At 28.8% G+C, this 13,284-nt stretch overlaps 1 protein-coding gene across 1 annotated transcript; it reads left to right on the top strand.

The window, feature by feature from the left end:
- Nucleotides 1–3,466: 3,466 nt before the first annotated feature.
- On the top strand, nt 3,467–4,150 carry LOC131178435 (uncharacterized). Its single transcript, XM_058143391.1, has one exon. It carries the CDS (start codon nt 3,467–3,469, stop codon nt 4,148–4,150), a length of 684 nt encoding a protein of 227 aa, XP_057999374.1.
- Nucleotides 4,151–13,284: the final 9,134 nt, after the last annotated feature.

Below are 13,284 nucleotides of genomic sequence, written 5' to 3'. Positions count from 1 at the left end.
TTTCAATTCTCCTAAACCGTGAAATCAAAACCGCATCAGACCGTGGCCGCCTATTTTTTGGTATTCATGGTTGCACCTTTATGGGGCCTTTGGAATCGTAATTTTTCCGAAAACAAAAATAAAGATTCTGGTTTCTTATTAGGGACATGTTCCGACCTAACAAATAGGGTACAAAATATATAAAAGGGATAACGTGCAAACTTTTTTCTCCTATAAAAGTATTTTGAATTATTAACTTCATTACAATTATACCTTATTATTTATTTCATGGTCTTTTTTACCATATCAATGTTAAAAAGAAAAATATCAAAAAGAATCTTAATTTTTACCTTTTTCATAATCTAATTTTGGATTTTATTTTGTATCTTTCCTTTTTTTAAAATAAAAAGATGGAATATATTTATTTAAAAAATAATAATAATAAAATAATGTTGGTGCCAATGAGTTGCTTTGGAGTTGCCAACCTGCCTAATTTGCGGTCCTTGAGCGTTAGATTGGTGATGATTAAATGGATTGTGGGGACCAAAATTTGCAAATGTGATTGGTCTACCAAAAGAGAAGACTGAAGACCAACCCTTTCTTATCAGACCAAACGCCGCCCATTGGACCAAATATGAAACAATGGACCAAAATGGGAAGGAATACCATCACAATTTAGGAACCGTTCATTTTAATAATAAAAAATAGTTTTTAAATAAAAATAAACTATTATAAAACATATACTAGTTACTTATTTTATAATAATTTTAATTAGTTATAAAATTATTTTTACTTGAAAAAATAATTTTTACTATAAAGAAAATATTAAAAAATAACAGAAAACTATTTTTTAAATTTTAATTAAATTTTAAAAATTTAAAAATTAAATCTTTAATTATATATTTGCAAGACTGAGTCGTGTGAATACAAAACTCTACTTTTCACAAATATTCTAATTTTTTACAGGTGAATATGCCCTTAGAATTTCGCATCTTCTAATTTTTTTTGTCCTTATTTGATTCCTCCCAACAACGCTAAACTCTTTTTTTATTCCAGGAGTCTAACTAATTTATTAAATGATATTTATTTAAGAAATATGATTTACACTATGAATGATAAAATAATTTTAAAATTTTCTAATATTTGATTAAAAAAATTTTGTTTTTTAAATCCAGCAATCTTTTTTCCAATAAAATTTTTTGACGTATCAAAATTAAAATAAAATATGACACCGAAATTAAAATTTTTTATTTTCACATTAATAAAGCGTATATTTATTAAAAAAAAATTCATCTTGTTAAAATGTCAAACTAGAATATGAAGTTTTGTCCTATAATTTTTATCAGATAATTTAAATTTATAAGTATTTAAAATTTTAAATAATTACATGTTTAGTTAAAGTACTTATAATTAAATGATAATTAATTAAAATATTTGATAAAAAATAATTTATAAACATATTTATTATTAAAATTATTAAATAATATATATTAAATTTATGATAAAATTTAAAAAATTAAATAAAATAATATAATAAAATAATTGATTAAATTAACTTATAAGTATATGATTTGTAAGCATTAAAATAAAACGTTAGATCTTCTATGCTTATCATTTTTTTTTAATTTATAAGTCTAAAAATTATTATAAACATATAAATTAACATATTTTTAGAACTTATAAGTCCGTTTGATCAACTTATAAATTAAAATAAATAGCTTCATAAAAATGGCTCATTCTCCTCTTTATCACAAATTTCAGAATAAACAAATAGAAATTCGTTTTCTATTCAGTATTTATCTATAAATATTTAGTGAATTTTAAAATTTAAATTGAAATTTGATTAAAAATTTTTTTGAAGAACTAGATATATAATACTTCAACCTAATCATTGACTAATCTTTTAAATTTTCGTTTAAGTTTGGAATTTATTTTTTATGTATTAATTTTATTGGTTCAATTTAAAAATTAGTATCTCTCACTTATTTTATTTTGTTAATTAAAAAAATTCAAACTTTACACACATTTTCAATTTTAAACTATATCTTTAATTTTATCAATTAAATCTTCCACTTGTAATTTATTTGAAGTAATCAAATTAATTTATAGATAAAAGTATATAAAGTCACTGCCATGACATACTTTTTAGTATAAAAAATTATATTTCATTAATGAAATCAGTATTTTTTTTTTTAATCAATCATTTTCATTAACAAATATTTTAATGAATAGAAACAACCAAAGTTTTTTTTATTAATTTTCAAGAATTATTATATAGATAAACTTATTATATAAATAAAAGAAGCTGAAATTTAAAAGAATCTTAATATTGAAAATAAATTATTATAAAAATTAAAGTAAATTTATTAAACTTTGCCTATTCTTTTAATATTTTTCAAGTTCTTTTAATTAATATTTAAAGTCTTAATTATTATTCTTGAAATAGAATCTCATTATCTTTAATCATCACTTAATTTTTCTAATAGGCGGCCTTCCATGCCCTAGACTTTGAATAATAATTTTCAAGAAATTTTATGCAATGCCAAATATCACCTTTGATCCTCTCACCACAATATTGAAAATAACCCATTATTATTATTATTATTATTATTATTATTATTATTATTATAAAAACCCCACTGGGAGTACTTTTTTAAAATAATTTTCTTCAATAATTTCAATATCAATATGAAATCGAGCTTAATAACAATTAAATTAGCTTTTGTATTGAGATATATGCAAAACTGATTAAAATATATATATAAAGCGAGCAAATCTAAATGTAAAAATTTAATATAATAATTGATAAACTCATTTTCATATAAACTCGAATTCTCCCTTTAAAACTTTATCGCTTTATATATTTAATTGACAATAACTCTTGTATTGTCATTAAATAATATAAAAGAATTAATTTTTCAAATTTTTTTGTCATCATTAAATTTTAAGTAATCCAAAACTATAATAAAATAGCCTTATGAAGACTTTAGTTGGTGAGAATTAAGGAATTTAATTAATCTAAATAATTTTCTTAATCTACCTAACTTGCTTTATAATTTACTTAAAACCAACTTAACATTGATGGCTTTCATCATTTGATTTTTGAATTTTTCTTTTTATTTATCACATGAAAAATAAGTTTTTTTTTTATTTATTGTTGGATTTTTTTGTTAGGAGTTCTTGGTCCAGTCAATTTCTGTTAAAATAAAGTCCTATTCTTCAGGAAGTCCTATTCTTTTGGGACTGTTAGGATTTATCTGCTGTTATTTTTTCTTTTCAACAACTTTACATTATTTGTGTTTATCTATCTTTTGTAAGGCTATATATTGCCATGTCTAATTTCAATAAGATCATCACTTTGAAATCCAATTGTTTATGTTTCTGGTTTAGTTATTTTACTGTAAGACTCTACAATTGGTATCAGAGCCCCCACTGGGTTTTGAAAAAAAGGGAAGTAGCAATCTTCGAGTGATCAAACACAGAGAGTATGAGTGAAGATAAAACTCTAACAAAAATTCCTCACTTCGACGGTCACTATGATCATTGGAGTGAACTGATGGAAAATTTGCTTAGAGCAAAGGGTCTGTGGAGTTTAGTGGAAATTGGTTTTACAGAACCAATAGAAGGAACGATACTAACTGAGGCACAACGGGAGCAGTTCGATGATGCTAGACTCAAAGATCACCAAGTCAAGCATTACCTCTTTCAAGCGATTGATCGAACTGTCTTTAAGCAAATCTTGGACCGTCGCACAGCCAAGAGTGTTTGGGACTCACTGAAACGGAAGTTTGGTGGGAATCTAAAGGTGAAGAAATCTCTTCTTAATGCACTAAGGAGAGAGTTTGAGGTTCTAGAGATGAAGAATGATGAAACCATCACTGATTACTTTGCAAGAGTAATGATGGTCTCCAATAAGATGAGGAGCAATGGAGAAGAAATGCCAGACAAGAAAATTGTAGAGAAAATCCTACGCACTCTAACTGACAAATTTACATATGTTGTAGTGTCCATCGAAGAATCAAAGGATAGTGATACTATGTCCATTGATGAGTTACAGAGTTCGTTAGTGGTGCATGAACAGAAATTTCGACGTCCTAGCAACAATGATGAGGATCAAGTGCTGAATGTTATAGGTCGATCAAGTACAAATAACAGAGGAAGAGGAACTTAGAGAGGAAGAGGGCGTGGAAGAGGGAGAACAAATTTCAACAAAGCAACTGTTGAATGTTATAAGTGTCACGACTTAGGACATTTTCAGTATGAATGTCCAAAGTGGAAAAATGAAGCAAATTATGCCGAGCTCGACGAAGAAGATGAGTTGCTGCTAATGGCCTATGTAGAACTCCATGAAGCAAAAAGAAGTGACGCATGGTTCTTAGACTCGGGTTGCTCAAATCACATGTGTGGTAATAAAAGTATGTTTTCAAGCTTAGACACAACTTTCACTCATAGTGTCAAGCTTGGAAATAATACAAGAATGAAAGTGTCTAGAAAAGGTACTGTGAAATTGATTTTACAGGGAAATTGTTACACCATTGCAGAAGTATATTGGGCACCTGAACTCAAAAATAATCTTTTGAGTGTTGGACAACTTCAAGAAAAGGGAGTATTGATCTTTGTTCAAAAATGGAGTATGCAGTATTTATCATCCACAAAAAGGGAAAATGGCAGAATCAATTATGAGTGCAAATCGGATGTTCATTTTGCTTGCAGAGTCATCAATCACAACACATGAAGGGAGATGCCTCCAAGTTTCAAATTCGGATCAGTCAATACTCTGGCACTATCGTTATGGCCATCTCAGCTACAAAGGCCTTCGTATCTTGCAACATAAAAACATGGTGGAAGGTTTGCCGCAAATTGTTGATCCAAGAATCACTTGCGAAGCATGTATGAAGGGCAAACAACATCGGACTCCCATTCCAAAAAGAAGTCAGTGGAGAGCAACTGAAAAATTGGGTCTTGTTCATGCGGATCTATGTGGTCCTATTACGCTGCCTTCAAGCAGCGAAAAAAGGTACTTGCTATGTTTTATAGATGATTTTTCTAGAAAGGCATGGATGTACTTTCTCCCAGAAAAATCAGAAACATTTTACCATTTTAAATGTTTCAAAATTTTGGTGGAAAAAGAAATTGGAATGCCCATAAAATGCCTAAGAACAGATAGAGGAGGAGAATTCAATTCTGCAGAATTTAATGACTTTTGCAAGCAACATGGAGTGAAGAGACAACTGACCACAGCTTATACTCCACAACAAAATGGAGTAGCTGAATGCAAAAATCGTACAGTGATGAACTTGGTAAGAGCTATGTTGACAGAAAAGAAAGTACCTAAGAAATTCTGGCCTGAAGCTGTCATGTGGGCGAATCATGTCTTGAATCGATCACCGACACTTGCAGTAAAGGATATGACACCAGAAGAGGCTTGGAGTGGAGAAAAACCATCAGTTGACTATTTTCGAGTTTTCGGATGTGTGGGATATGTTCATATTCCAGATGCTAAGAGAAAAAAACTAGAAGACAAAAGTGTAAGTTGTGTTTTATTTGGAATCAGTGGTGAATCCAGAGGGTACAGAATGTTTGATCCTATTACAAAAAAAATCATAGTGAGCCGTGATGTAATTTTTGATGAGGATCGTGAATGGGATTGGGAAAATTTTGAAGATGAAGCTGATTTAGATTGGGGAGAAAGTATTGAAATTTCAACCGCAAAAGAAGAAGACACTGAACAACACACAGTTTCAGCTTCATCGATTAATCCAGATGGTGAAATTGAAGCTGCTGCTGAACCTGCTGCTGAAATCGAACCAAATTTGGCTATAAGAGAGGGCAGAAGTCGACGTCCACCTATATGGTCAACTGATTATGTTTCCGATGAAGGTTTTTCTGAAGAAGATGATATTAACATGGCGTATTTGACGATTTCAGATCCTGTAAACTTTGAGGAAGCAGTCAAAAGCTCAAAGTGGAGATTGGCTATGGATGAGGAGATTAAATCCATTGAAAAAAATCAGACTTGGCACTTAGTAGTTCTACCCTCTGGTGCAAAGAAAATAGGAGTAAAATGGATTTATAAAACTAAGCTAAATGAGCTTGGAGAGGTTGATAAATACAAGGCGAGGTTGGTGGTGAAAGGCTACACACAAGAGCATGGAATTGATTACACTGAAGTTTTCGCGGCTGTGGCCAGAATGGATACTGTAAGGATGATCATAGCTTTTGCGGCTCAGAAAGGCTGGAAACTTTATCAGTTAGATGTAAAATCAGCTTTTCTACATGAAGAATTGAAATAAGATGTCTTTGTAGAACAACCGAAAGGCTATGAAAAAAAGGGGAGTGAACAAATGGTGTACAAGCTCAACAAAGCACTCTATGGGTTAAAACAGGCACCTAGAGCCTGGTTTAGCCGAATTGAATCCTACTTCATCAAAGAAGTATTTGAAAACAGTTCTAGTGAGCATACACTCTTTGTTTAAAGGAAGAAAGGTAACATTCTTATTGTAAGCATTTATGTTGATGATCTTTTGTTTACTAGCAATGATGAAATATTGTTGGGAGAATTTAGATGTTCTATGAAAAAGGAGTTTGATATGACTGATCTGGGTCAGAAGAGGTTCTTTCTCGGAATTGAAATAATACAGCGATCAGATGGCATTTTTATATGTCAAAAAAAGTATACAGCTGAGGTTTTGAAGCGATTTGAGATAGAAAATTACAACTCTGTTTGTAATCCCATTGTTCCAGGACAAAAAATTGGCAAAGACGAAAATGGCATTAAAGTGGATGCAACTTTTTTCAAACAGATAGTGGGAAGCTTGATGTATCTCACTGCCACTTGTCCTGATCTTATGTTTGTTGTAAGTCTAATAAGTCGTTTTATGGCTTGTCCGACACAACAACATTTTGCAGCAGCAAAAAGGGTCTTGAGGTACTTGAAAGGTACTGTTAACTATGGTGTATTCTACAAAAGGGGAGGAATTAGTGAGTTGATTGGTTTTACTGATAGTGACTATGCCGGCGATATGGAAGACAGCAAAAGTACTTCAGGCTATGTGTTTATGATGAGTGAAGGAGCAGTGGCATGGTCATCTAGAAAGCAAACTATAGTCACCTTATCAACTACAGAAGCGGAGTTTGTTGCCGCTGCTGCATGTGCATGTCAAGCTGTTTGAATGAGAATAATACTCAAAGAGGTCGGTCATTTACAGGTAGAAGGAACCAAGCTTATGTGTGATAATGCTTCAACTATTAAGTTGTCAAAAAACCCAGTTCTGCATGGTCGTTCTAAGCACATAAGGGTAAGATTTCATTTTCTTAGAGATCTTACTAAGGAAGGAATTGTCAACTTATTGTTTTGTGGCACTCGAGATCAACTTGCTGGTTTGTTGACAAAGCCTCTCAAGTTGGAGGCATTTCAAAAACTGCGTAAAGAGCTTGGTGTATGTGATGTTTCAGACTTAAACTAATTCTTGTTATAAAATCCAAAAAAAAAGGGAATAAGTTTAAGGGAGGGAATATTAGGAGTTCTTGGTCCAGTCAATTTCTGTTAAAATAAAGTCCTATTCTTCAGGAAGTCCTATTCTTTTGGGACTGTTAGGATTTATCTGCTGTTATTTTTTCTTTTCAACAACTTTACGTTATTTGTGTTTATCTACCTTTTGTAAGGCTATATATTGCCATGTCTAATTTCAATAAGATCATCACTTTGAAATCCAATTGTTTATGTTTCTGATTTAGTTATTTTAATGTAAGACTCTACATTTTTTAATTAGTTTTGCATCATTTATTTCTAGGTAAATTATAAGGTAGTTATTAAAATTTTTTTTATCTATTTATAAATTAAAATAATTTAATTCTTCAAATTTTGTTACGTTAATAAATTAGTCTTTTCATTCACAATTAACAAATTTACGGTTAATTATAATAATTAAAAATAAATAAGTTTCTCAAATTTTATTTTTATTAATAAAATAGCCTGTACATCTAAATTTTCATATTCAAATTATTTTATATGTTTAACTTAAAATGTAATATATGCGTACAAAGTATAAATTTTTTACTAAGATATCTTTCATTTATAGTATTTAAATTATTAAGAATAAATGTGTTAAAATATTTATATCATACTATAAAAATATTTCATGTCTATATTTATAAATTATAAATTCTTTTTTAAAAAATAAATTCATTAAATATAATTAGTTTGTTAAGTAACATTCAAATTTTAAACGAATAAAATAATTTTATTATAAATTTTATCATTTATAACAAAATTTATTCATAAATATTATATTAATTAAATTAATAAATTACATCATAATTTCTTATTTACATTTGTATTATATTTGCTTAATTTAGTAAATATCATAAAAATTGAAATCATTGAATTAAATTAAAGGTAGTGTTTTGTACAAATGAATTTTATAAAATTTTATGAAATTTATTTATAAATCTAAATCTAAAATTTTAGTGTTAAGTTTAAATGAAAATTCATTTAGAATTCTCAATAATTAATTTCATGGAATCTATTATAATTAAATCAAATTCCATCAAAATTGATAGAATTTGTAAATAAATTATAAACCTAAAATCATATATATTTTAAGTAATAAAATTATTCTCTTATTATATATTTTTTTTATTTTATTCTAAATATAAAATTCATTTCATTTGTAATGAATTTTATATTTAGTATAAAATATACTAAATAAAAAAAATTTATTTATTAACAAATTCTATCGTGAAATTCATTTGCAAATGAATGAATTTTATCATAAAATTAAATCAAACTAATCAAAATTTTAAAAATAAATTTAAATATTCTTTTATGATAAGCTATCATTTACATATTTCCAACATATAATATATCCTAAATTTTATGGACGGTAAATAAAGTTTATAATTAAAAAATAATAGTTATTTTGTTTCAAATAAAATAATCATTATTTTGTTTTAACAAATTAATTTTATGAAATTTTTACACTTTATTTCGCAAAAATTACGTAAAAGTGATATTTAATTTGTAAAATAATAACTTTAAAAAGACATATTAGATCAATAAAAAAAATATATACGCTTCAAAGAATAATATAATATTCTGTATAGATTAATATAGTAAGATATTACATTAAATTAATAATAATAATAATATATTAAATTATTTACTTTTAATAATAAAAATTCTATAATAACGTTATCATTAATTTAAAATAATATTTATTATATATATATATATATATATATATATATATATATTAAAGTATTACTTCTAATATATTTTGAGTTTCATATTATATAAAAATAAAAATTAAAAAATAATAAAAATACAATGCAGTCCCTAAAATTAAGGGCAACTAGATCTTAATTCCTGTGAATCCCTTGCTTTTTTTTTCATTAATAAATGAGTTAATTTTTAATGATATTATTTAATACTGATATAAAACAACATAATATATTTATTTATTTATTTATAAACTAAAAATTGAAAATATTATGTAAAATGAGATATGTGATCTTTATAAATTTATGACAAAAGGGATTATTAAGTCACATGGTACTAACTATCGAATTAATTTCTTCTAATAATATAATATTTGATTAAATGGAAACAACGGTGAAAACAGGATTAATATAAATACCCAGTATAAAATAAAGTTGACTAAGTGTTTAAAATGAAATAATAATAAAAAGGAAAATTTATTAATTAATTAATCTATTTTAATGAATTTCATTTAAAAAAAAAACATAATTATGCAGAAAATTTAATTTAAACCGCATAAGCTGACTAAAATATAAATAGAATAAAATTATATGAATTAATTAATATATTTTTTAAAATAAAAAGATTAAATAATTTTGTTAAAATATAAAATTAAATAATAAATTATTATTTTTTTATATTTCATCAGATTAATTTTATTCATGACGGATTGAATCTTTAAAGGGTAAAGCGTTTTCAATGAATATTTTTTCCATTCACAATAATTAAACACTCAATCTTAAAAAATAAAAATACTAAACTAGCAAACCTAATACTCATCGATTCATAATAATATGAATTGAATATTTGAAAATTTCATAATTTTAATATGAATGATTTAACTTTCTTAACAATAAACATGCATCAAATATAAATTTGATTTCATATAATAGTGACATTAAATTAAATATTTATATCAAAATTTATGTATATTTAATTAATTAAAGTGTGTATATATAATTTTAAATATAAATATTTAATATAGAAATTATTAAATTTATCATAGTCTAAGATTAAATTTATAAATAAAGACATCAAATAATGAAATTCATTGTTTTCATAAAGAAAATTATTATTTATGTTTACATTATAAAATAATTCTCATTCTAACGTGGCCAAATTAAATCACCTATATTATAATAAAATTATTTTTAATTTAATTAAATTATCTTTTTATCTTATTTTATAAGAGAGGGGAAAGATAATAAGATGAATTATAAAAAATCATATAAATAATTATTATGCTTAGTAGAAATAAGGATAAAATTGAATAAATTTAATTAATGTACGTTAATCTTCTCAAAATGAGAGATGATATTGGATAATATAACTTTAGAAAATCAATTAGAGATGACAATAAATTGGATATTTGCAGGTATCAGACCCAAACAAATCACAATAAAACAAATATGAGTAGTGTACTATCGAATTTGGGATGTGTTCGAGTTTAAGTAATAATACATTCGAATTTTATGTATTGAATGCTCATCACATGAAGTCATTTATATAAGTAATAAATTACATGTAAAATATTTATTTTTTATTGTAACACCCCAAAAATTTTAAATTTTAGTATTTTATGAGTAATATTGATAGTTAATTTTATTTAATTTTAAAAAATTATTTGAGATTTTTCGGATTTTAAAAATCGGGTTCGATTTTCCGAAAATATAAACTTTGATGATTTTAAAAAAATTAATTTAAAGACTACGTGGTAAAACTAAAAATATATTTGGAGTCTACGAATTTTTCTGAGTTTTCTGGAATTTTTTCAGAATTTTTGAACCTCGTTTTCGGTCCCAAGACAGAGTAAAAATTCAAAATTTTGTATTTTGAATCGAACTGGCCGAATCAAACCGAACCGGACCGGCTTTCTTCTTCCTTTTTCTTTCTCTCCCGCGCACGTTTCTCCTCCTCTCTTCCTCTCCCATTTTTTTTCTCTCCTCCCTCCTCCCCTTACCGCGCCGCCGCATCCCCAGCCACCCTAGCTCGTCGGCGCGCCGCCCCAGGCGGTAGGAAAACGCTCACGAACGCCCCCTTACGCGCGCGCGACTTTTCGTCTTCCCGGCCGATCTAGCCACCAATCAGATCAGATCTTGTGTCTAAATCCATCTACTCGTCGAGAGCTTTCCATAGACACTAAGAACACCGAAATCCATCGAGCGGTTTGTCTAATTTTTGCCCAGAAAGTTTTAGCCCATTTTGATTTTTGGGCTAAATTTTTCGCAAACCGTGAACCCCACGAGAAAACCGAGAGTACCAGAGCGCTCCACTCGTCGAGAGCTTCGCGGCGATATAAATTTCAAAATTTTCTGACACTGTTTTTCGGTGGGTCCCACGGAATTTTACAGTGTTTTTCCGAGCGTTTAATGAGCTTATAAAATTCTGTAAAATTTATGTACTAACCCCCGTGTTGTGGGCTTCGTGTAGGTATCTTCAATTCGCGGAAATTCGACAGTTGTCCGGGTCTGTAAATTTCCGGCCAGACAGACCGACTACCGGAAAAAGTCTCCGAATTCAATCAAGGTTTTGGCTACCCCACCATTGTCAGATGTCCCAAGCGCGTCACCGGAGTCGGAATCGGCAAAGGTAAACTCGAACCTTGCTTTTTCGTAATTTTTTAGTGCTTAAATAGGATTAAAAATCCATAAAATATTCGTGGTAGTTCAGAAAATTATGATTCTTTTTGCAATAGCCTAGTAATATTGCTAAGGACAGCGCGGCAAAGTTTTAGAATTTTTAGACCTTGTTTGGGCAGTTTTTGCAAAAATGATCAATTATAAGGACTAAATTGAAATTTTACATGTTGTGATGGATGATTGATTTGATAGGCCCAGGAGGGGCTGTGTGATGTGATTAAGTTGTGGATATATGGATTGTGAATATAGAAGTGTGTTTTGAGCCCTTTTGCAGGTTGGGTAGGTCCTCGGTATAGAGGAGACTCTGTCGGATTTTCGACCCGACTTAGGACGTATTTGGTCTTTTCTTGATTTGTATTGAGTCAATTGTATTAAATAATTGTAATGTAATTGTCAGGTGAGCCGGGACAGTCTTCTTCCTCCGCCCAGCCGCCACAGTGATTGCTGTCAAGTTTGTGAGTAAAATATTAATTTTAATTGTAATTTCACTATTATTATATGTTCAAGCATGTCCATGCATCACTTATATGTATGTATCTATGTAGTTAAACTCTAGGCACGTTTTATGTTGCATTCATAACTGTTAAAGTGCCATGGATGTTGTTGTGATAATTTGGAGCAGTGTGCGTGCGTTGGCGTGCGTGTGATGTGGTGTGGACTATGGATAGGACGGGTAAACACGGCTTGAGATCTTCGCTGGGACCCCGATTTGGTTTATTAAGCGAAAGTCCGGCTTGAGTTCTTCGCTGGCACCAGGTTAGATTTAAGAGAGCTGTATAGGGGATCAGCTCCCATATATTATGATTGATATTACTGGGTGTGTGAGTGCTCCAAATTACCTTTTTGCTGTTATGATGTGAATTTGTTGCTGATGTTGGCATTAGTTTTAGATAGTTATAGAGATTATGGTTAAAATTAATATTTTACTCTCTGAGTCGAACACTCACTTCTGTTCAATATTTTTCTAGGCCACAGGAGGATATTTTGGAGGTTAACCTGCTTTTCTCCCTCGCAGGTCATCTATTTATGTTTGTGTAATTTTGTAAACTTTTAGAATTTCCGCATGTGTTAGAAATATTTAATTAAATTGGATCTGTAATGTGAATTCCTATTTTGGACCTATAAAATTATGTTTGTGTAAAATTATTATTATATGCTGGTTTGATGGGCTGGATGAGGGAGCTGAGCTCCCATTTATTTTTATGATGATATGAGTATGTGGAGAGTGAGCTGAGCTCCCTAATTGATTATTATTGTGTTTACAGGTCGGGTGAGTCAAAAACTCCTCGTTGAAAGGTTCATTTTATGGCCGGACTCTGTCCGGTTGAATTCTTGAATTGGGCCCAAATGGGTTTTAGAGTTAGGTTAATGAATAGTTAGGCTTACTACGGGCCTTGGGGGCTTTAG

Source organism: Hevea brasiliensis, chromosome 3 (assembly GCF_030052815.1).
Source record: "Hevea brasiliensis isolate MT/VB/25A 57/8 chromosome 3, ASM3005281v1, whole genome shotgun sequence".
NCBI lineage: Eukaryota > Viridiplantae > Streptophyta > Magnoliopsida > Malpighiales > Euphorbiaceae > Hevea > Hevea brasiliensis.
The sequence above is the reverse complement of the archived record's forward strand: the minus strand, read 5'-3'. Positions and strand labels throughout refer to the sequence as shown.